The sequence below is a fragment of the Phasianus colchicus genome, chromosome Z (assembly GCF_987193195.1).
Source record: "Phasianus colchicus chromosome Z, bPhaCol1.hap1.1, whole genome shotgun sequence".
Classification (NCBI taxonomy): domain Eukaryota; kingdom Metazoa; phylum Chordata; class Aves; order Galliformes; family Phasianidae; genus Phasianus; species Phasianus colchicus.
In genome coordinates, this window is record NC_143476.1 from 27022143 (window position 1) to 27046937 (window position 24795).

General features: G+C 35.3%; 1 protein-coding gene across 6 annotated transcripts in view; it reads right to left on the reverse strand.

The window, feature by feature from the left end:
* Nucleotides 1-24795, reverse strand: part of FBN2 (fibrillin 2) — a 169152-nt gene that overhangs the window by 16555 nt on the left and 127802 nt on the right. For all 6 annotated transcript variants that reach the window (XM_090130816.1, XM_090130814.1, XM_031605304.2 and 3 more), the window contains 19 exons: nucleotides 24341-24463; nucleotides 23857-23979; nucleotides 18436-18597; nucleotides 17624-17692; nucleotides 16932-17057; nucleotides 16346-16471; nucleotides 15684-15836; nucleotides 10753-10821; nucleotides 10124-10249; nucleotides 9154-9279; nucleotides 8609-8734; nucleotides 7502-7618; nucleotides 5576-5704; nucleotides 5146-5265; nucleotides 2392-2517; nucleotides 2012-2164; nucleotides 1351-1416; nucleotides 954-1079; nucleotides 724-843 (listed from right to left, as the gene is read on the reverse strand). In XM_090130816.1, the coding sequence (XP_089986942.1) occupies nucleotides 724-843; nucleotides 954-1079; nucleotides 1351-1416; nucleotides 2012-2164; nucleotides 2392-2517; nucleotides 5146-5265; nucleotides 5576-5704; nucleotides 7502-7618; nucleotides 8609-8734; nucleotides 9154-9279; nucleotides 10124-10249; nucleotides 10753-10821; nucleotides 15684-15836; nucleotides 16346-16471; nucleotides 16932-17057; nucleotides 17624-17692; nucleotides 18436-18597; nucleotides 23857-23979; nucleotides 24341-24463 (2286 nt within the window). The remainder of the gene's footprint in view (nucleotides 1-723; nucleotides 844-953; nucleotides 1080-1350; nucleotides 1417-2011; nucleotides 2165-2391; nucleotides 2518-5145; nucleotides 5266-5575; nucleotides 5705-7501; nucleotides 7619-8608; nucleotides 8735-9153; nucleotides 9280-10123; nucleotides 10250-10752; nucleotides 10822-15683; nucleotides 15837-16345; nucleotides 16472-16931; nucleotides 17058-17623; nucleotides 17693-18435; nucleotides 18598-23856; nucleotides 23980-24340; nucleotides 24464-24795) is intronic.

Here is a 24795-nt window from a genome sequence, read left to right on the forward strand (position 1 = left end):
GAAGATTAGCCCAAAACAGATGAAAGAAAATATTCTTCTAAGTTATGAGAGTGGTGAACTTCTTTATCTTGCTGCCACAGGAGGCTATGGATGCAGATGTCACCAGTAGGTTCAAGACTGTGCTGCACAGACTCTCGGACAACAAATCCATAAATGGATAATGAACCCACTCTGCAGGGAAACGCTCTCCTGTATAAACCATATTTTCCTTAGATCCACAATTATTGAGAGGAATGAGCTGCTGGCATGCTTGTACACTGTTGTGAATTAGCACAATAGAACAGTGAGGGATGAAAAAAGGACTAGATGGACCAGTGGTCTGATTTCAGTTCATTGGATTCAATGCAATTCACTTGTTACTATGATTGTGATGAGTGGGTCAGTTTGTATCTGAGCTGTCTCATTAACAAAAAATGCTCTGCAAATTGATGCATTTTTGCACTGGTTTGCTCTATTTTTTGTGAGGTTATTTTGGGGACCCAAAGATTATCATTTATTTTTTTTTTTAAACCCATCTCCATCAAACAGCTTAATAACAAAAGAAAGACTAACACAACGTGCAATTTAAGAAGCCCTGTGACAAACCAAAAGTCCTGCTTAAATCAATTTGTTATTTTCCCGATTAAATATCTGAAACAGAGAAACTTTCTTCCTCCTGCTTTTTACAGAACAAAATGTCTAGTAACACAATTTCATGCACAGAAATCAAAGAAGGCAAATTACCTTCACAATTCATCATTGGGCCTGGCTCAAATCCTTCATGACAGTTGCATTCAAAACTGCCAATCACATTAGTGCATGTACCATTTCCACACGGGTTGCCAATTGAACATTCATCAGTATCTGTACATAACAAAGGAGAAAGTGTAAGCTGAAGAGAACTGGGACACATTTTTAATTGTGTTTTAAATTAAAATGCTGTAATTCTGAGCATTTATGAAAAAGAGACACACCGATACAATGTACTCCAGTGAAATCTAAGTTGTATCCCATTGGGCACTCGCAGCGGAAGGATCCATCAGTGTTGATGCAGTGACCATTTGAGCAAATCCCTGGGCTTTCAAGGCATTCATTAACATCTAAAAAGCAGGAAGATATTAGCAACCACTTATTAGCTGATGTGTTCTTTATCAAGTCTTAATAAAACATTTTTAAAACACAAAATGCCCCATTCTGTTTGTCTTTTTCCACATAATTTCAAAGGTAATCTTAATGATCCACATGTATTAAAAGTTAGCCTCCTGTCACTCGTGGGCCATGAGGAATAAGCCATCACATAACGCAAAATTCAGTCTAGCTTTGAGTATAAATATATATATATTTTCTATTAAGAGGGAAAAGAATATCTACCTTCACGTGTATCATCAATTCCAGGAATTGTCCCATGACCATATGGGCAGAGGTCCTGAAAAGCAACTGTGGAGGTATACATATTTTTAAATAGAGAGCAACTGAGAAAGAAAACCATGATAAATGGTTAGATGTATCTAAAATCAGACATCTACACCATATTTTTCAGAACTCAATTGTTTATATCACAGCCCTCATGCTATATTTGCCAGATGCAAAAGCAACACCATCTCTAAGGCAGGGTAGCAGTACTGGAACATGCTGAGCTTCCAAGTTCACATGGTATGTTTTCCTTTCTGCACTTGAACTTGGGAGAAAAAAAAATAACTGAAAGTGTTGATTACTTCAGGGATCTTCAGCACTTCCTATTTTACTCATCCACTTTCGTGAAGCAGATTAGATCCATCAGGACACATCTAAAATCTGTGATTCTATACAATTGAAGGCTCCTAGTTCAATTCTCATTTGAGCCAAAACAGTAACTGAGGCATTTTTTCCTTATCTTCTTCTATTTTATTTTTATTGCTTTAGTTTACCTCATAATGATTATATGAAAGGCCATAAGTGATAAACATATCTCTCTTTCTAATGATAAAAAAAACACAAAACATATTTATTTTCTTCCACCTAAAAATCTTTATTTGAATCTTGAATGTGTTACCTTCTTCTTCCTTTGGGCAAAGCTCACAAGGATCACCCCATCCTTCTCCTGGCATTTTACTGCAGCAGCACTTTGCTTTTGTGGTGTTGAAAGCCTTTGGGACAGAGCACTTCCCATTCTCAAAATTAGTGAAACAGAAGCTCTGTCGGGTATCTAAAAAAAAAGAAAATACCGTTATGTGTAGCTGGAAGCCCTGAACTGGTTAAAAAATGCAAATCTAGCTCAAGGAGGAACCATGTCAAGATTGCATTTTCCTATGGTTTTGAAAGCATTTTCCAGCACTCATAATGACATAGTTTGGTAGGGGCCTCCAGAGGTTCCCTTTCACCTTTTTCACAGAGTACTTGCTACCTGTTACACTACTTAATCCTCAAACTTACCAAAACATCTCCGTCCATTATCAGACAGAACAAAACCTGTAGGACAAATGCACTGGAAACCTCCTGGCGTGTTTGTACAAGAGCCAAAGAGACAGATGTTGGGATCCTCATTGCATTCATTAATATCTGCAAAATTTATGAGAAAACATTCATAGTAATCCTATAAGCCATGAATTCATTAAAAAAAATTACTTATTCATTTAACTTCAACCAGAGGTACTTCTTAAATAAAGCAACGAAGAGATAAAGCAGCCTGAAGGTCCAGCTCACTCTTTCAAATTAGAGTATTTCACTGGCATTCCCTTTCCTCTGCAAATATTATTTTTTTGTCATATTTATACCATAAACTTTAAATAAATGCTTTCAAACCGAAGCAGAGGAGGAGATTTAAAAAAAATATTTTCCAACCAGCACACAACATCTGAACACTAATCTTTAGAAATTCTCTGTGTTGGGGATTTGTTATAATAAAAGGCAAATTAACTGACTGACCCTTGAACTGAAACTATAGACAGAGGGAGAACTATAAAACACATATTTATATTTACCAGTTTTTTAAAAAAATTCTGCTCAATAGAATAACTTTGAAAATATAGCTAAGGCTACCTAAGCATTTCTATTTTAAAATAACTGATTTTATTTTAAATCATAAAAAAGCAAAATAAAGGAGTATTTAATATAATACCAAATATCTGTAAAATTGTACAGCTGAAATAGTATCAGGCTGCTGTCTAGATAGATGAAGAGTAAGAAAAGTAATACATTAACATAACTTCATTTTTCATATCTATCATTTTAAACCACATTTTAGTTTATTTTCTTCTCCAAATGCTGGCAGAAGAAATAAGCCTCTTTAGTGATTTCTAAAGGTAATTATAAGGTAACAAATTCTGAAGTGTATTTTAAAATTTGTCAATGCTATATCTGCAGTGCAACCCCTCTTGAGTCTTACAGTAACAGATATTAAAGAAACATCAGAGACCTGTGGCTGTACATCTGTACATCCATACCGATCTTAAAAATGTAAGCAGAAATGGGTATTCTCCATTAAAATAAGTATTTATTGATGCTGAGTCACAAATCTGTAGTGTCATTTTTCCTGATGCAAGTTAGACTCTACACTACACTAAATTTGACAAAACTGGTCTGTATTTATCAAATAAGGCAAAAATGGATAAGCACTTCTTTGCATAGGAAAAGGTAAGTGGAATGTGGGGAGAATACAAGTAAAGACAGGTCCTCTTGAACTTATGTCTGAAAACTGTCACCTACACTCCCCAATCAGGAGTTACTACTAGGTATTGCACATTAATAAACCACTGTAGCATAAAGTGGCATGTGACCAGACTCCACAGCTCCTTTCCAATGACAGACTCCTCCTATGTGAAGTGTTTTGAGTTAGCTCAGATACGCTGCAGAACAAATATGTATTTGGCAGCCACTGATTTTGTAAAAAAAAAATCAAAAATTTTGTCAGGATATTCAAATGGTCATAAACAGTGATATTCCAGGAAAACCAAAAGCTTTTAAATTAATGATTTTTACAACCACAGGTGATTTGAATTTATCTTTAACATAATTGCTAATGTGGGAACAGCAGCTAACAAAAGAAACCATAAAGTTGGCAGGAAAACTAAGCATTATGGTATGATACAATAGAATGAGAAAGCTCTGGGATTTAGAAAATATATCTTCCTGTACATAATAAAAATTCAAAAAAGTTCCTTTGTTCAGTCTTTGTTCCTGCATTCACAATTTTAGGTTAATATAACACTAATTATTAAGTTTTTTCTTCATTTCGTACAAGCTACTTGTTTATAATTTGGGAGTTATTTCAACAAATGTGTTTGGGGATGTCACACCAGCTAACCTCAGTAATTTAAGCTGAGAATCGGTCTTTTTTTATGTAGCCACAGTGGGGAGACAGCTGCTAACACTTGTCCACTGGCCATTCAGGAACCGAAGGCTCCTAAAGTTGCTCCTGAAAATCATTTGCCTGCACCCTTCTTGCAAGCGCCTCACATAGTATATTTAAATGGTAAATTCATTCACAGCAGTTCTGATAAAAACTGAGTTGTAACTTGAATTTATTCCTCATCCTCAGACACCAAATCTTAATTCACCATGCAGCACTTAGCTCCCGAATTATGTTCAAATAAGACTTCTGTGAACAAACAGGAACATGCAAGTTAATGAAAGCTCTGTTCCACTCTCTCCCTGTGAATCTCAGCACTTGAAAGATAGTATATAAAACACTAAGTCAAGAAAGAATTGTTAGAATGAGCCAATTTAGGCAACTGTTGCCATGCACTCCAACATTTTATCATAATCGTCACTCTGCCATGAAATCTGAAGCTTCTGTCATGAACTGAAAGTTGGTAATAACCTCTTTTGTAAACACTATATAAAGCCAGTACACTAGTTGGTGTGTTTTATCTACAGTTGAAAAATATGGGCTTGTGAAATATTGAACATTGTTTTATTTTTGAGAAGTAACTCTTAGCAATTTTCAGTTTGCATCAATAGAGAAATCAACGTTTCAAAATACAGTACAATACAGTACAAGATGATATCTTGTCTTCTCCTTCTAAAATATCTTCCTGTAGACTTTTATTATTTATTCCCTGTCCCCATGATTTGAAGTAGGATAAAATTCACAATTACCAGTGCATACAACTACTTTGCACCCATTGAGAACCAGATACTTTTTCTAATTTCAAATTGTTTAGAAGAAACTATTACAACTTGCCTTACCAATACAACTTTCACTCTTCACTTCATATCCTGGTGGACAAATGCATCTGAATGATCCTTCCAAATTTTGACAGGTACCAGGGGAACACGAACCAGGCAGTGCCACACACTCATTAGTATCTTAAGAGAGCAGATGGTATCAGGAAAGATTTAAAATCATGTAATTCTTATGATGTTGTTCTTGCATTACAAAACAGTGTAATTCATTAAAAAGATGGCAGAGTATTTTTCTAATTTTCTTTTTTTTAGGCATTTAAATGTACAAAAATCAATTATTCCAAAAATCAGTTATTCCAAAAATCAGTTATACTGAAGTCTTGAAGTACATACGTACTTCACATTGAAGTTTTTTTTTTATTATTCTTAAATATTTAGTTTTATTTTTTCATCTCAGCAGTACTGTAGCATCTAATTATGGTAACATACATACCGATGCAATTCTTGCCATCTACAGTAAGTTCATATCCTTCATTACATAAACATTTGAAGGAACCAATTTCATTGAAACACCGGCCATTTCTGCACACCTGACCAAAGAAGGAACTGCACTCATCAATATCTGTAAAAAACAAAGCAGAACCTCTAAGCAAGAGTTGATCTATCATTAAAATGTATAAGCAGGTGCAGTATAACAGTATGTTATGAACAAACAAAAGTAGCAATACATCTGTATATTTCCATGGAAAAGGCAAATACTGCAGCAACAAAAGAACAGTTGACAAATGGAAAGTAACTCTCAAGTGCTTTAAGATATATGTTTTATTTAAACAGCACTTTTTTTTTTTTTTGGTAGGGAATTATACTTTATAAATTTGCAGCATTACCTCAGCTACTGCATCTGGAGACAGTTAATTAGTGCCAAGTGATGTATTATTCTAACTCCAGACATAGAAAAGGTTACATGGGCTGTTCTGGACTTTCTCTGGATTTTATATGTGCTCAAATAGATATGCAAACTGAAAGAAACATTTTATAATATGGTAATGTATTACAGATGAGTATTACAGATGAAAAAGTGTAAGAAGAAAGGAAAATCAAGTAGATTCGGTTAGTATCATGCTGGAAGAACAATTTACACCTCACTATGGTAAAATATTTTAATTTGAATGACGAAAACTTACACCAGTTTTACTAAAGAGGTTTCTAGCTGTCTTCAAAAATGTAAAGTAACAGCTCCTGAACATGATGTACCCTCTGCTTCAGCCAGTAAAGTTGTGCCTGGTTACTAGCTTATTCCACAGTGCACTTCTTGTATGTTACAGTTTCACAAGTGCAAATATCTTCAGAGTATTACAGTGCAGTGGGCTTAAATTGCTTTTGAATGACTGTGATAGCTTGGAAGAAAGCCCCAGGGCTCTCCAGACTGTCAAGAAACATGCTCACAAGAGCCAAGTCTCGGAGTCAGCTTGGGCTCCTTAGCCTCCTTGAAGGCACATTCTGGCAAAGAGGCACTGGATACTCCTGGCAGTATCCTGGCAGCTTTTACTGCCATTGTGAAGAACCTCCTTGGAATAAATAGCATTGCAGTCTCTTCCTTCTAGAACAATTTTTGAATTTTCTCTTTCCTGGACAAGCAGAGGATTTAAAATATTTTCAAGATGTTTTAGTTCTCTCCTGAACCACAAAGGAACCAGCAGACTTTGTTTTCTCTTTCTTCTGTAGCAGAAAGGAATGTGGTAGCTTACTTTTTGGCTTTGGCTTTGCACAAGGACAATCTCCCGAGACTTAAAAAGTCTATTCTTTAGCTGAGAAAGCCTATTCTTCATCACAAGTATTAAAATTGTCCAAAACCATCAATATCCTTTTGCTGGTCACTATTAAGGAATAGGAAACAGCAGTATCACTGTATAAGCAGAGTTCACCTCAGGAGAGTAGGAGATTTAGAAGATTAGTTGTGCTGGCTTTCTTACTACTGATCTCCTTCTTCCTTCACACTGTGCAAAAATTTCAAATAATATGGCAAAATAAAGAAATTATTTTATATTCTTGAGGTAATGCTGGTGTTGTAATATTACTCATACTTACTGTGAGTGGTTCTTATAGTGTTTGCCAGTAGCAAAAGATGTGTGCTATAATTGCCCAATTAATCTTTCGGGTTGAGGGCTGCCTTAAAATGTCAGTGAATGGTAAGGCTGCCCCAGCAGTTCAGAGTTTCAGGGTTTACATTATCTCAAGCTGCCTAGGAATACGTACTTTGAATTTTCAAAAATAATAATAATTACTAACCTCTATTCCTTCATTCAATTAACTTCCCTAGCATTCCAAAACATCTTAACATCTTTGAATTTAATTATACAACCTCCTTCAGATATTAAGCCAGTAACAATGAAAGCAAAGTTTGGATTATGTCACCTACCCATACAGTCATTATTATGAGTTAATTCAAATCCTGGATAACATAGACAGTTATATGATCCAACGGTGTTTTTACACGTTCCATTTCCACATGGATGGCGTTCACATTCATCAACATCTGCAAAGAGAAACAAAAGTTTATGTTGGAATTTATTTTCCCCAAGTGTTTGTTAGTGTGATATATGTGCACAAAGTGACAGTATTCTAAGCCTCAGTCTCTCCCTTCATCTCTTATATGTTTTATTTATTCTACTGATTTTTACAGTCCTTATGCAGGACTGTAAGTAGAGTGCATATGACACTTATTTTTCATTTGTATTCTAAAACATACTCCTATCTGGAAAGATAGTGCATATGTGCATAAGTGCATTCTGTGTTTTTATTTTCCCTAGTAATAATTTTTCATTTCTTAATGTATGTTACTTATATGAATTCAGTGCAAAGGATAGAGCATCTCAGCCTTCGAACTGTCTGAAATGAATATACACATTTTACTTTTATGCACATGAAAATTTGCTGAAAGTGCTCCATACTGGAGTTATGTAATTGTTCACAATATGGTTTGTATAAGCAAATTTATGACGCCAGTAGTGCATCCAGAATTATAAATTTTGCCTAGTAAGTCTTGGATACATCCACTTTTTAGAATTCAGTACTTTCTACCTTCTGTTCAAGTTGTACTTGGAGCTTCATAAGGATCTGAATGACACTTAGATCTTAATGTCTTAGGTCTTGTGGACTTTCTGAAATATTTTTATTTATTCACATGTATATATTTTCCTGTGGGATGGTTTCCATAACCTCTAAACTCTTATCACATCACCTATAAACTTTTCTTTCAAGAAGTTATGTATTTTAGTGAAAATGGGGTTAACACATTCTTCATTAACATGGAGCTACCTCTGAGAATACTGTGATTTGTTCTCCAACTGACATATTTACTCTAACAGCAACTTCACATGCTTTATTCATAACATTCAAAAACATATGAACAGTTTTTTTTAATGCCAATGTATTCTTCTTATACATTTAAAAATACATAAATCTAGATTCACTCCCTTCTGTCTTCCCCTTGTTTTTAAACCACAAAAGCATTTTCTTTACATACCCATGCACATAGTCTGGTCTTGAGATGCCTTAAAACCATTGTGACATATGCACTGGTAACTTCCTTGCATGTCCACACATAAACCATGACTGCAAACATTAGGAATTTCCAGACATTCATTGCGATCTATAACAAAAATATAAAACAGATGGTACACATTATTGACTTTTATTATTCATTCATTTTACGCAAATATGTTCTTGCAATCTGTTGTTATAATTAAAACCAGATTCAAAATTATCCATAACTAAATCTGAATCATAACAAAAATTCATTTTATAAGAACTTCTTGCCTATACACCTCAAGGTCAAAACTACTGTTACGATTTGGTTGATACCTCAAGAATGTTCTTTGAAAAATTTACTGTCTTTTCTTACCTTGTACAGAGAAACAGAGCTATAAAATAAATACTGTTACATAAAATACACATTAGAACACATAAGGCAACAAAAAATAAATGTTGCTTTTACCCTTGTAGAGAATCAAGTACACCCTTGATTAGGTACAAACAGATTCAGACTAGAAAAATCAACTGATTTCTTACCAACACAGGCACCGTTGGGTGAAAGTTTAAAACCAGCAGCACATTCACAGCGGTAACTACCAGGACTGTTGATACAGTCTGCATTCCTCTGACAGAGGTTGTCTCCATTACTGCACTCATCAATATCTGAAATACCAAGAGTCAAGGTCAAAATCAAAAACAAGACATTTATTTCTGTCTTAGTATTTGGACTGTATTGTCAGTCACATGCAAGACTGATCTTGGTAGGCTGTCCTCAACCAAGTACGAAGATGCTAACCTTCAGCTTCTCATACCATAAATGCAAATCAAAGGCAAAATCAATAGCATTTCATCAACGGCACTCTTTTTGGATGAAGGAAAATCTTATGAAACCAACTCCATACAAACAGAAGCAGCCATGCAATTTTTAAGGGATACATAAATCAATTAATTCCCTTTATTAAGTTCCTCTGTGCCTTTGTGTATGTTAAACAAAACAATTTTTTAGGGGAAAACCAAGTAATACATATTTTTAGCATTTTAGGGCACAAGTACCTTCAGCACTAGTCCCCTGAATACCAATTATAAAAATCCTACTGACTTTAGGACACATAAAACTTCACTACTATATTATTCAAACATCTGATACTTGTTTACCTATAAAACCACAGATGAATGGACACAAGAAGGAAATATGAAGGGAAGATTTTCTTTGAACAAGTTTTAAGAACAAGAATCAAATTACCACCTCAAAATAAAAGTATTTCATTTACTAGTAACTTAGGACTCAGTGCATTACCTGACACAAAACAGTGACAAATTAAGTGTATGTGCATATGTATTAAAGACAAACATATCACCAACACATTTATAATAGTCTTGAACCCTACAAGAAAGCTCACAACTTGTGAATTAGAGTTTCAAAAATGTGTAAACTAAATTTTCTCCTTCTCTTCAAGATAAGTATTCTTATGGGGACTAGGTAGAAAATAACATAACTTCAGATCACCTTCACAGACCAAGAGCAGGTCATTGTAGCTGAATCCAGTTGGGCATTCACAGCGGAAGCTGCCAATCTGATTGATGCAAACACCATTTGCGCAAATTCCTGGGATTTCTTTACATTCATCGATGTCTGAAATTCAGATGAGCTGGTCAGTTCTTGTGGCTTTACACACTGCACACATTCTCAATTTCACTGTTCTTTACACTGAGCTGAGAGGTCCCTTTTAATCTACTTAAGTTATATACATGACATAAATCTAAGTATATATTTTTCCACTATAAGAAAAAATAAATTATGTGGAGTTCAGTAAGTGATACAAAGAAATACTAAGTATGAGACAAGATGCAGAACTGTTACAAATGTGCTAATAAGTCCCTCAACATTTTTGAAAGTAAAACTTTTCACCTTACCGATTAAAACTCAAACCTATGAAACAGGATGGAGGAGGAGCAAAAAAATTACTAAAAAATGTAGGAATGAAAAAATAAAAAAAAATCAAACCATTATAAGCTTGCTGTCACAATGTGTCACCTTCAAGACTGCAAACTGAATAAGGATTTTATTTTATGAAATATTCATTTCAGTACTATCTGTTAAGAATTGTTGGTTAAAATAAGTCTATTCAAACTTACCAACAGCTTTTCCAGTATGAATGTCAAAAGTAAAGCCAGGAATATTGCCACATATGTTCTTGAATTCAGCTAGAGCAAATGACAGAAAAATGTATTTTCAGTATTTATAGATCTCCCAATTACTTGTAGTTTTCTCAGAGCTGATATAAGCCAAATATAGTTAGAAGGTGCCACTTCATCCTGTACAAATTAATACTGAAAATTCAAGTTGCCAATTAACAAATGCAAATGGAGCACTAATTCATACCTGTCTTTTTGCAAATCTTTGCAGACTTTGGCATTAGAAAAACTGATTTGAGCAAGCAAAGCTTCAGGTTTCATTTTAAATAGAACTCTGTAACTTGCCTTTTAAGGTTGGTTTCTGCTTTCTAGAAACCTGCAGAGAGAACCTGCAGCAAGTTTCAGAAAGAAGGAATAAATGTAACTTACCTGTTCTTAGCCTTCTCTGACAATACTATTGCTGTTTGTTTTTTTTTTGTAAAGATTACTGCAACTTATTTCCACTGAACTGAGGAGCAGGATGGATATTCTACCTTGAAAAATGTGCTTCAAAAAGAGCACTGGTTCACTATGCTCATTTTATACCCACTTTCCTAGAGCATCCTGAGAATGGGAGTTGGACTGGATAACCTTTAAAGCTGCCTTCTAACTCAAATAATTCTATGGCAAATGCAAACAAGTATAAAATCAATAACTGCAAGGTGTTCCAAGCAAGGCATATGGAGTTTAGTGGATTTCCAGCATACAGACAAAAAATCAGCTACTTGTGAACAAATATCTCTTTCTAGTTCTTATTTCTAGATACCATGGAATCTACTAATAATTGCAGGATGTAAGAAATAAACAATTATGTGTTTAAGGAAAGTATAAAGCACCTATACTGATGTAAGACTTTACTGGTACAACAATATTTTCAAGAATAAATGTGTAACATGTTTACAATATATTAACTTTGATCCAGGCAAAAATACCAAAAATAACAGGACTATAGCTGTTGTTTGCTAGTCATCTGTGAAATACTGAGAGTACTGGTGGAAATCCATACTGAAATTCCACTTGTCTGAGAGGATCAAAATATTTCCAGTGTGAAGACTTGAACAACTTATTTCTATGAGGAGCTTGCTTTAGGTTATGTGTTTGCTAACAAAAACATCCAGCTCCTGTTTAAAATCTCATGGGATTGTATGAACACTCAAATTCTCCACACAAAAAGTATCTTTCCATCCTAACTCTTTATAATGTTCTTCATGAAAAATTCTAAGTAATGTTACCTGCAAAGTGTTAAGCCAAGGTAAAATTTTCTTCTAAAGAATATGGATAACAATTTTTAAATGTCCCACCTAGCTAAAATTCAAAGTTGTTCTGAAAGGATAACATCTGGAGACTTCTGTAAGTGCTCTGCCCACTGATCAGAACCCAACAGTAAGTCTGTTCTCTGACAGCTAGTGTTCAAAGAAAGTGAGCATATGAACTTAACTCAACTCTAAACCTACAATTTAGACAAATTATTAAGGCATCTCTTCCAGTACCATAAGGAAAAAAGAAGATCCTTCCTTTAGATAGTTTATTTCTCTCCTGGCTGTTGTCTGAATTTCTTGATTCTCTACTTTTTAATGGTAGCTTTTCATTAGCTTAAAATCTTATAAAATTTAATCACTGGGGTTAAAACTTGAATAGTTCTTGTCTTCCTGAAACAAAATAAACATTAATTTCAGCAAACAGTTGATTGCTGCTTGGAATATGATTTGGCAAAATAATTTTTTTCACATTCAAATATTCTTTGTCATTTTTGTAGGTAGTTGAGTAGGACCCAACATCTGAACCTCAGTATTTTCTTATGTCTTCTGTCCTCATCTGTAATGACTGTTTAATGCCTGCTGAAGTTTGTCTTGTGCTGCATAAAGAAGCGTCTTAAAACTCACTGTCACAGTGCTTTGCCATCCACAACTTTCTGCTCTTTCATATCAACAAGTATAAGATTTTAAGTTTCTTTTTTAACATTTATTTTCTACACCAAGATTTATACCATTTACTATTGTCAGTAAATCTGTGAAACATATACACTTGCTAAGACGAGGGCCTGATATTTATTACCCTGTCCCTATGGATGATGACAACCTATTCCTATGATAATGCCTAACATTATTTCTGGGACAACGAAAAAACAGCTTTGAAGATTGCAAGCCTACTTTCCTACATATTTTACATCTTATTTAATAGAGTTCTTTCTATTTTTTTTTCCAGTTTGCACTGTGTAGAAAAACAGCATGTAATACAACAGGACTGCAGCATAATGCTTTCATAAGAGTGCCAAATTAGCAATATACAAACACTCCGGAGATTTACTTTCTGCAAGCTTGCCTTTGCAACTATTTTTTAAAGACTATTTCCAAAAACCACATACTTTTCACTGTATTATTTTTCATAGGACAAAAAGATCTAACACATAATATGGAAAAAAACCCTCTGAAGTCAAGCACTTTCAAAATGATCCAACCATGAAAAAAATTCTGCAAATACCTGGCTACTTTGTAGCACTGAAACAGCTTTTCTGGGAGGAAAAAGCTGCCCCAAGAATGATAAACTCATTCAGGCCTTTACAGTAATGTTATGATCAGTATAATGAGTAATCCTAAGCAATGTAATCTTTACTGTCTGAAGGTATCAAAGACTGCTGGTAAGCATAAATACATGAAATGGAAGAAAGAATTTCACAAAGAAAAAAATGGCATGTGAAGTCTGTTTAAAGGAACAATACAATTCTCATCAGAGCAGAATAATGCTTTTAATGAGCTACTGAGTTCAGTCTAGCAAACTGGATAAGGTCACTGTAATCCCTGTCTGTGACATTTAGCCCTCAACTAGATTTCAGAACAACTGATTATATCCGTAAGTTCAGCTATTCAACCATTTACACTATCAATTTGTGTCGGATCCTTTACACAATCTATTTTCATGGTGAGAAAAGGGTCAGTTGTGTTTCCAAATACAGGAAAGGCACTTAAAACTGTTAACAAGGCCATGCTGAAGTACTTCAAGAAACATTTTCACCCCACATCCTCTTGCAGACTGTCTCAGTGAAATTGTTTTAGTAAAGCTTTAAAAATGGCAGAAGTTTTTGAGAACCTGTCTTACCAACTTAAAAGGAGAATTCTTTCCTCAAGTGAGAATACTAACTGCATGAATCCCTGCAAGTACTTTGCTGCATTTTCTCATTGTGTTGTCATCATGATAATTTTATGGTAGAGAAACAAACGACTGTGGGAAAGAACTTTATGAGCTCTCTGTGATAGCAAGAAAGTATTTCCTCTCTTAGTTTCATCTCCCATTCCTGACTGCTACAAACACTCCTTCATTTTCCCTCTTCCTACTTAAGAAAGGAATGGAAGAGGGTGTTTTTCTTTTCAGTCCTATTTTCCTCCTCTTTATTGCTTGCGGGAGAAAATATTCCCTAAATTATATGCTATTTCCCTTACATCACCAGAATATACTATGTGGAATGGAAGGAATATATTATTTACACTAACACCACAGATGATGCATCCACAAGAGGTATGACTTTAGCAGCACTAGCTCAGTGCAGAGTCAATTAAATAGTAAAATGTATTTGTATGAAACAGTTTCTTGGTTTTTTTCCCCCCTCCTCTTGTCCCCCTCAATCTAGGAAAGCTCTTTCTACAAGTATAAGAATCTTTTAATGAGGTCCAGGTGCTACTGTCAGGTTTCCAAGCTGGTAATTCTCTGACCAATGATTTTTCCTTGAAAGCTGAGCTTTCAACGGTGATTTGTTCCAGGCAAGAGACTCCATAAAGACTAACCGAAAAAGGACTGAAAACCTTATTATTTTCACCCTATTCTGCAGAACGAATTTTTTACTTCCCTTCAGCATGTCCTGCTTACTGAGCTTTTGCAAGCTGACCATCTTCAGCAGACGTAATGTAAAAGCAACTAAGAGGATCACGCTCAGACTTGAGACACAAATGAAAAATATGGAAAGGTTAATACACTTAAGTACTGAAACACAATCTTTCTCTTCTGACAGAGATTAGAACTATCTGGATAAATGTATTCACCACCAATTCAGTTACTGAATTCTATTACCCTAAATGAATTATCCTGCAAGACTGATCAGGCAACAGACATCTTCACCCTAGTATGACTGCATGATGACTGCTTTTCCCGAAACCACAAGTAGACAGCTTTAGAGATGGGAGTTCTGTAATCATATATTCAGAGGACTCACTTATGCCTCATATGTCAGTCTGGTGGTCTTACCTTCACAAAAATAGATTTCTGACATATAGATATGTCTGAATGCTATTTTACGTCTATACAAGACCTGTGAAAGCCTTTGTATTTGTTAGAAAGAAAGATCAAGGCAATCATAGCATACTCATTTTATAGAGCCATTTTATAAAATCCCGACTCTTCATTCTCATCACAAAAATGAAGTAAATAATTAGATCTAACTATAACAAATACATTTTAGTTACAGGGTTGACACACTCCTGCTGATGATGGAAAGGTCAGACTGTTTTTTCAAGGCCTTTTTACTTAGTCCCATACAGAGAGACCTGACAGTATTTTTTTCCCTTGTCCTTGACCTCAGAGGAAGCTTAGAGGGAAAAATCTGAATACTCTTCATAGATATTTTATTCAACGTATGTGAATGACTGTTTCCCTCAAGCATTCATACTGTTTCTTTCCACTCAATATGGAGTGATACTTCAAGAATGGAAGAAATATTAATTCCTTTTTAGCACAGCCAGACTTAATTCAGCCAGTGAGAAGATGACAGAGTACTGTCACTGTGCTTGGGAATGATGGCAAAATGTGTTTTTTTCTGGCTGAAATATTAACTTTAGCTAATATGTCAAAGGAGCAGATGAGTAGTAATGTAAAAAAAATGAGATGATCACAGTAGGCTTTACCTGTTCCTGGAGTTGGACATGGTTCACAAGGTTTGTTCCAGGCTTTCCCAACATTGTATGTGCAGCAGCACATCCTTTTGGTTACATTAAAGGGCAGTTCGTTCTCACAGGTGGTTCCATTATAACTTCTGTAGCAAAAGCTTTTCCTCATGTCTAGATGTGAGAAAATAATCATTTACAAAGTCAACAACAAACGGACTTAACTAAATATTAATACCCCATGATCTCTGGCTTCTGAACGCAACTCAAATACAGATACATTTAAAAAGAATTTAAGGATCGTAGTTATCTGCTTTCTTTGCATTAGATATGTTCTCAAATTTTATATATCAAACTCTATTATTGGAAATGGCTTATGAAAATATTTCTGAGTTCTATTAAAGAATAAGACCATGAGAACACTGGCAGTCATCTGGATCTCTTTTCAGGCTATAAGACATTACATTCTGAGAGTTAAAGGTAAGAAAAAGCAATATAAAAATTTAAATTTATAAAAAACATGAATAACTGCAAGTCTATTCTTATAAAGTTTTAGTTTTCTGGCTACAGATTTCTAAGAGATTAGATATGACCATGTCAAAAAGGAAATTTTAGAGCAGAGATTCTTATTCCAAAACTAGCTGATATCTAGATAGTTCTAATAAAGATAATATCCTACATACCCATACAGTTATGTCCTCCATTGACTTGCATATATTCAGGAGGGCAAATGCAGGTGTAGTTTCCCAGAGTATTGTAGCAGGTGCCAGGACCACAGACACCAGGATGTGCAACACACTCGTCAATGTCTGAAGACCAATTGAAAATACTGTAATTAATAAGGGGAAAGAGGACCAAGTCCTGGCAGAAATATATTGGAGAAATATATCTATAATAAACTATACTACTATACCAAAAATGCTGCATTTAAAGGCAAGCTTAGAAAGCACTGCTTAGATTTGGGTCAATATGAGGAGCCTGGTAGGCAATATAAAGCATTAAATTGAAAATCCAGAAATCATTAACAGCCACCTTACCTGTATACTACAGACTGACTATATCTAGCTGAGATCTAGTATATAGACATAAACATTAGTATATGCAAATGTTATATTTCAAACATTATATTAACACTAAAGACACTGATTCAAGAAAAGATTTTAGGTAAGAGTGTGGACGCTATATCTACTTATGAATTTAAGACTAAAAGCAGTAGAGTTTTTCACCATAATTGAACTGTGAAAAAGAAGACCATTTCAAGGACTCAACCTTCACAGATTCTTGTCTCTTCACTGAGGTAGTAGCCTTTTGGACATTCACACTGGAAGCTGCCAAAAGTATTGATGCAATTTCCTCCTTGGCAGAGACCTGGCAGCTCCTGACATTCATCGATGTCTAAAAACAAATCCAAAAATTTATTTTCAATTTATGAAAAGAAAGATGAGACTGAAATTTTAAGAATTAGTACATTTCAACTGCAATGTGGACTTTTCTTTGCTTTTAAATCACACTTCATGAAAGCACGGATGAGACGCTCATTTTCTCAATTAACTAATTTTATTCTGGAGCACATTTCAGGAATTGGGATCTAATTCCTCATTCCTGCATGCTCACTGGAACTAGTTTTTTTTTTGTGCAATTAATGTTTCCTGAAATTTATACCTTCCACTGATAAATCGTAAGTTTCATAAAAGATTTATTCTTTTTTTAATTTTTGATTTTTAAGTCCACCTCAAGTAAGGAGGCACAGGAAAGGTATGCATCCATTTATCTTCCTAGAGAAATGCTAGACTTCTTCAATGTTCTTTTACAATGCCCCTTATCATTTTTGTACAACATATTAGAAAAGGTTTGCTTTGCAATAAATGTAACAACTTCTTCAATATATAGTTCCTGTATATAACTCCAAAGACGGCAAGTTGTTTACCATTTACCTCCATAGTCACTTATGATGAACTCACCTTCTAAAATAATAGTGATGGGATTTGGTCTGAATCCTTCTCCTCCTGGACAAAGAGTATTGTATTCCGCTAAGTCATTGAAAGAGAGAGCGTGTCATTCATAAGAAATATAAAATGCTAACAATAGAAACACAGCATTTCATAAGCATGTAATGATTAATGATTCTCTTTCCCTACAGTCATTGGTTTTCTATCCTCCTTGGTCCACTCGTGTATACAAAACAAGTTTAAAAAATTAGATTAGTGGAAAATCAAGGTAATATTGGCAACTCTGCTTCAAACATTGTCATAACCTCAATTATTCTTATAGGCAAGTACAATGCTACTTCCTCTACAGTGTAACTGTACAAGGCATATATGCACCCTACTGAGTTTTTACTGGTTCTTTTAGTAAAATATGCCACAATGCAATACATTAAAATTGGATTTCATACTATTTTGAGACTGTTAAGAGTTACAAGCATGACATTTCTTTTGCATTACCCATTCAAAGAACTTCACATATCTACAAAGCTGTTAGGTATTACTGAGTAACAGTTTTGAAATTACTGGAGTGACTTAGAAATTGTTATGTAACAATTACCAAAACTCTCATCTGAGAGCTACCACCATTCTCCAAACTAAAGCATTAGACTTTTCTTTCCCCTCTACCAGTGAGTAGCTGACAACCAATAATTCTAATAGATCTATGCGACATTCAGGCTCTTGAAGAAAACTGGTTTCTTAAACAATAAACTAACAGCAATATAGCGAAAGATTTCATTCTTATTAGTATCTTCTATAAAAGGGAGAGTAAGAGAACATTTCCTTACTGCTATTTACAGGGGGACATGTTTCACAGGGGTTTCCCCAAGCCTTTCCCAGAGAGCAGCAGCATGAGGAACGACTGACTCCAACTCCAATTTCAGTATTGCAGGATAGGCTTCCATCCCCTCGTGGTCCATACTTCAGGTAGCAATTGCCAACACGATTATCTATAAAGCACATATATGTATAAAGCACATGAGTACAGCTGCAGACAACGATGTGTGCAAAGCAATAGTAGGTATTCATTTGAACATTCCAGTTCTAAAGGAGGAAGTCAGATAACACTTCTTTTAAAGTCACAGACAATCTGGAAACACACGTGTACAGTTACTGATGTTGAGAGAGACAGAATGGAGAAAGGACAGCTTCAGCTTCCTGAACATCCAGAGACCATTTTTAAATGCCTGCCTTCCAAAATCACATGATTCCCTAACATAGGAAGGACATCCACTATTTCCAATCTTTCAATCCATATAATAATAACAAAAAAAGAAACCTTGCTGCAGTTTACTGATAATATTTTTTCTCTACTTTACGGTTTTCGTTAGACTTTACTTCATTTTCTGTGGAATTTAGAAGAAGTTATCTACTTTTCTATGGAATTACAAAATAAGGACCCCTCAGTTGGAAGAGTTCTACTTGCAAATAAATTCTCCAAAAAGCATTAGTATTGAAATAATCTAGACTTTTAGTTAGTTTACTCAAATTACAACTTTGTAATATAGATAACTGTTAGCATTGGTTGAATAAGCAGAGAGCTTGTTAAGACAAGTAAAGCTATGAGTTTTCTTTCTACTGCCAATAGTCTCTTTGTGCCCCATAAATGGAAAGTAACTAACAGTGAGTAATAAATACAAGGAATGAGAAGTCTGCCAACTATTATAGTATTTCTTATGATAATCAAATAAGAGGGACATACCTTTCCTCGAAGTTAATGTTATAAAGATCACACAAAGTAACTTGATTTCAAAAGTTACCCTTAAAGAAGCATAGAAACAGACTTGACAAGAAAAGGAGATATCTGTTGTATAAAGGTCATACTTCTTGTATTTTTACAATTCTTGTTAATGGTATGACTAAGAAACATGTAAATGAATTTTTGAATGACTTCCCAAATATGTATTTTACAAGTAAATACCATATTTTTAATTTACCACTTGCCACATGCTACAGTCCTAGCATTTTCTGCATGGAGTGAGATGAACAAAGGATGATGAATGTGCATCATTTATCATTTCACAACTTCCAAAGTTTAATAATTATCTTTTCTAAAATTTTCCTGGGTTTTCATACATATCTATTAAAAAAAACTGCAAAGGAAGCTTTCTGAACTGCTAGAAATAACTCGATCTCAAGATCTTCAGTTAAATACAGAAACACTGACTCACATTAACTTTGAAAGTGAACCTTTCTTTCAAACACTATTTCAATCAATTAACAGAGCTTTCCAAATAATTTATATTTAAGCACTAATAGACAAATTCAGGTATATCTTTCTGTACAGTTTTAATTGCATATAGTAGCAGATGATGAAAAATAAGTATGTTCCTGGGCACAAGGTAATCTACAACAAACATCAGTATCTAAACATAAATGATCACTGCTGTAAAATGTCAGTTAAGGGTTGAGACATACTTATTCTGCACTTCTGGGCCTCTGATGATAAGAGAAGGAGGTTATCTTTATCTCTACAGGGGCAAGAGGCCAGACTTACCTGAAATCACTGATCAGCATATGAAGAATGGAAGTACATTTTTACTTATTAAATTTATTACCCTACTTTTTTATTTACTACCAGATTCCTGGTAATAAGTACAAGTTTTACAATCTGTTAAGGCTGAAAAAAGGCATATCCTGTTGTTGTCATTATGGACTTCAGCTGATACAATCCAAACACAGTTATTGTCAGAACATCTATATCCTCACGCTCTCAAAGGAACTGCATGCTCCTCTCTGTTTGTGACAGCACAAAACATCTGCCTTTTTAAGAAAAGCCAAGAAGAGATTTGGCTTCATTCTTCTTGTGAGAAGTGCTAATAAAAAAAAGAACATTCTGGAATATGGCTCCAACCAATGGACCGCAGGTCCATTATGAGCAATAGGAGATGACAGTCCTTGGAAAGAGGGCAGACAGTGGAATTCTCTAGCAGAGAAATCTACACTGAGTTCATAAAGGGTTTTAGGTTTCAGTTTACTACTCACATGAATTGCCTTGACAAGGCACCATATTCTTTTTTTTGCCAAAGATAATATTTCTGCTCCTTCTGAGAGGAAAAATTCCATTTTTGTTCAACTGTGCAAGAGATAGTTACAATTGAAGAGAACCAGAAGTGCTATTCTTTGACATTTCTGGAACACTTCTTTTTGCAAAACCTTTGTACTTCTCAAGAAAGAAATCTTACTTTTATAGGCATTACGGTCTGTGTTTTTTTTCCAAGTGACTACAATCTTGGAGTGAAAATTGGGTAAGGCTTGACAGCTGCAAATGAAACAAACTTCATAATTATTGAAGTAATTTGGACTTGTAGTTCTGAGACAATAAATAACTCCAAGTGAACTGAACTTTACTTCTTCCCTGTTTGGAAGGCCTAAGTCAGTAAAGCAGACACTTCCAAAGCATTAAACCTCACAAGAAGTAGTATGGCTGCACTGAAATGGCTAATGTCTCAGTGTTTCCTTTTCCCGTGTTAATCTGTTTAACTTTCTAGAAATATTACTAGTAAGAACTGCTGATGAAAGAATAATTATAAAAACATAGCAATGTTTATAATATATAATATAACTAAGATGTCTTTATTTGCACTTGATGCCCTTATCTCTTCAAGTGCACTACCACATGATTTCATTCATGCAGTAGGACTTCCGTTATCCTACTCTGATGATATTTCAAGGGAACCAGAGGCTTTGGATGCCCGTATTTAAAACAAAAACTGAATCATTAAATCAGACTATAGGGAGATTGAAAATGTGCATCTGAGGGTTACAACTCATTCTATATACATGTAAGAGGATTTCAGTTCTGTCACCATCTGAAACTGAACATAAAAACATGCTTGCTCTACTCTTCTGTAAAGGCAGTCATTGAGGAACTATAGTTGGGGAAAATAAGGAGAGTCTTTCAGTACCACAGAGAGAGGCTCAGTAGTGCTTCCTTAGGACAGAAGTAACGAAGGGACAGTACTTCTTACACTTAGTTCTTAAATATCATTTCATCACAGAGATAGGGCTTGCTTTCCCATTTGTGATTTTGACGTTGCTAAATTTACCCTGGAGGAAATAAAGTTTCCTTCCAACTGTAGAGTGTTTCCTGGTGGACCACAGGATCCCTACTGAAGATGACACTGGGATAACTGGTTCCAAAGTAGAGTTACAACTCCTTATTTTTTTAGCAAAACACGTATTAGCTAGCAGTAGGATAATTCATTCTCATGAGTTTCTTCAGAGATTAGTCAAATTGTTTGATGATAACTCAAGGCTTGTACGTTGATTAAAACACGGTCTCAGGCTGTAGAAAAGAATGAGGATCTTAGCTAAATGCTGAAGTGAGCCCCAGAGGCAGGAATTCATTATTTAAACTGAATCAACAGATGAGCAAAGTTACGTGTGAGTCAAATGACAACTGAAGAAGTGTCATGGTTTTGTGATGTTTGGTTTTCCAAAAATTCCACATCATAACATCATGTAGTCCACTGGGAATTAAAGTGTTAATGCTCCAATTCTGGGTACCTGTCCCTGTACATCACAGAAGTCATGGGATCTGGCCCTTCCTGGGTGGGCGGTCTCTTACAACCTTGCAGTGGGTGCTGGAGGGTGCCTTCCTAGCCGTACCAAGCTTTTCAGGTTTGACTCTCAGGAACTTTCTCTCTCCCCTATTTTATTTGATTTATTAGTCTCAATTTCAATTAGATTGTACTATATTGTTTTATCTTGCATTCTGATATCATAGTTAGTAAAATAACTTCTCCTCCACAGATTGCTGCCGCTGTTTCTTTTTTCTTCCTTGAGCCCAGCTCCCATCTCCCTACTCCTTTTCCCTTTTCCTTCCCATTTTGTGGGGCTGGTGGGAGGCCCACGAGCCTACTGCCCCCCTGTCACAGGCATAGATTGATCTAGTCAACTCCATGACAAGAAGAAAGATATTAAGGCATGTATTTTAAAAAGAGTATTTAGGAGACAGAAATGCAGACTTCCAGTTCAATGGGAATAATTACAAATATTGTCTTCCTCTCCAAAAATTTCAGGTTAAAATTTTTTGAAAAAATCATGGAATCCTTAGAGTTGGAAGTGACCATCAAAGATCATCTAGCCCATCTCCCCTTCAATGAACGGGGACATCCACTTGTTCAGGTTGCCCGGGCCTGATCCAGACTCGCCTTCAAAGTCTCCAGGGACAAAGGGGCAGAGCCCCTGTCACATCTCTATGCAATCTGTTCCAGTGCCTCACCACCCTCAAGATTTTTTCCATACATCTAATGTACTCTCTTTAAGCTTGAAATAATTTTCTCTTGTTCAGTCAATACAGATTCTGCTAAGAGTCTGTCCCCTTCTATCCTATAGGTCCCCTTTAGACAATGAAAGGCCGCTATCAAAGTCATCTCGCAGCCTTCTCTTCTCCAGGATGAACAGCCCCATCTCTCTCAGTCTGTCCTCATAGGAGAGGTGGTCCATCTCTTGGATCATTTTTGTGGCCCTCCTTTGGATGCACCTCAACAGGTCCACGCCTCTCCTCTACTGAGGGTTCCACATCAGAATGCAGTACTCCAGGTGAGGCCTCACCAGTGCAGAGCAGAGAGGCAGGATCACCTCCCTTTATCTGCTGGTCATGCTACTTTGTATGTAGCCCTGGATATGGTTGTATTGTAAATAATCAGAAAACGGAAAGAGTTGTCATTACTAATTCAAGCAAAACTGAATTTCCCAGGTATTAAAATAAAAATACTGTTTTCCAAATTAAATGCTAGAAGGCTTTTCCAGGATCACATGACAGTCCTATATCAAGAGGAAAATGTAATGAAAGTGGAAAATGTAATGAAAGTTCACATTATGTATGTACTAAACCAGAGAGAACTACATAAACTACAGTAGGATCAGCACCAGAATAGGCTCCCCAGGGAGATGGTCCCTGGATGTATTTAAAAACCGTTTGGATGTGGTGCTCAGGGACATATTTAGCGGAGAGTTGTTAGAGTTAGGGTAGTATGGTTAGGTTGCAGTTGGACTTGATGACCTTTAAGGTCTTTTCCAACCTGAGCAATTCTATGATTCCATGATTATTTTTGCATCTTGCTATCCTCATGTGCATTAGAACAGCCACCCTGTCTTTGAACAGAGGCCAAAACTACTATTGTTTGATATATCTAGTATCTATACAACACATGATTATTAATTTATTTCTATAATAATACTTCAGGGTAGCTTTTACTTACCCACACAACCCACTCCAGTAGGATTCAGCTGGAAATCTGGAGGGCAGTTACATTCGTACCTCCCAGGAGTATTTACACAAAGACCATTAACGCAGTTAATGGGATCAGCACATTCATCAATATCTGAAATAGGAAGGCTACATTCATAAAGCCATTCACTGGATGGAAAAGAAGACACATTTTACATTTTAAGGCAAAACAAGGAGAAAATTTCAAATACAAGTTATTGTTAAATAAAATTGAAGGAAAGAACTATTAATAATTCTTCAAACAATTTATGTGTTAATAATTTTTGTACAGTTAAGAAGCAATTGTTTTAATCCGTTCTTAAATAACTTCATAGCACACGATTAGCAGGGAAAAAAATATATTTGTACTGCTGCAAGAGAATACACCGCATGTTTTGTGAACTCTTGTTTCAATTTACTTGGTCCAATTAAAAAATATTTTAGTCTTAATATATCTACAAAAAGATGAAATATACCTGTACAGTTTCCCCCAGTTCTATCTAGTTCATAGCCATCATCACAGATGCAATGAAACATTCCTGGTAGATTATTACAGGTACCAAATACACATATATTCTGGAAAGAGCATTCGTCGATATCTGAAGGAATATATTAAAACAGAAAGTTATATATGATTACCTCATAAGTATTTACAGTGGTGTACTATACTGCAAAATGTAAATGGAGACACGTGTAAATTCTGAGTTAAAAGCAACAGGAAAAAAAATCTGCAGATACTGTCAGATGGCAAGATTCCTAAGCAGCCAAAATCAAGCAACGTTGCAAAGGGCTCTAGCAGCTCTAGCATGACCCAGTGAGCTATTTTTAGCAAAGACAAACAGGAAAGCAGAAAGCATTTATATAATTTTACAAAGCACTGCTAAATCTTCATTTGGAATTCTGGGTACAGTGCTCTGTTCAAGAGTGATGA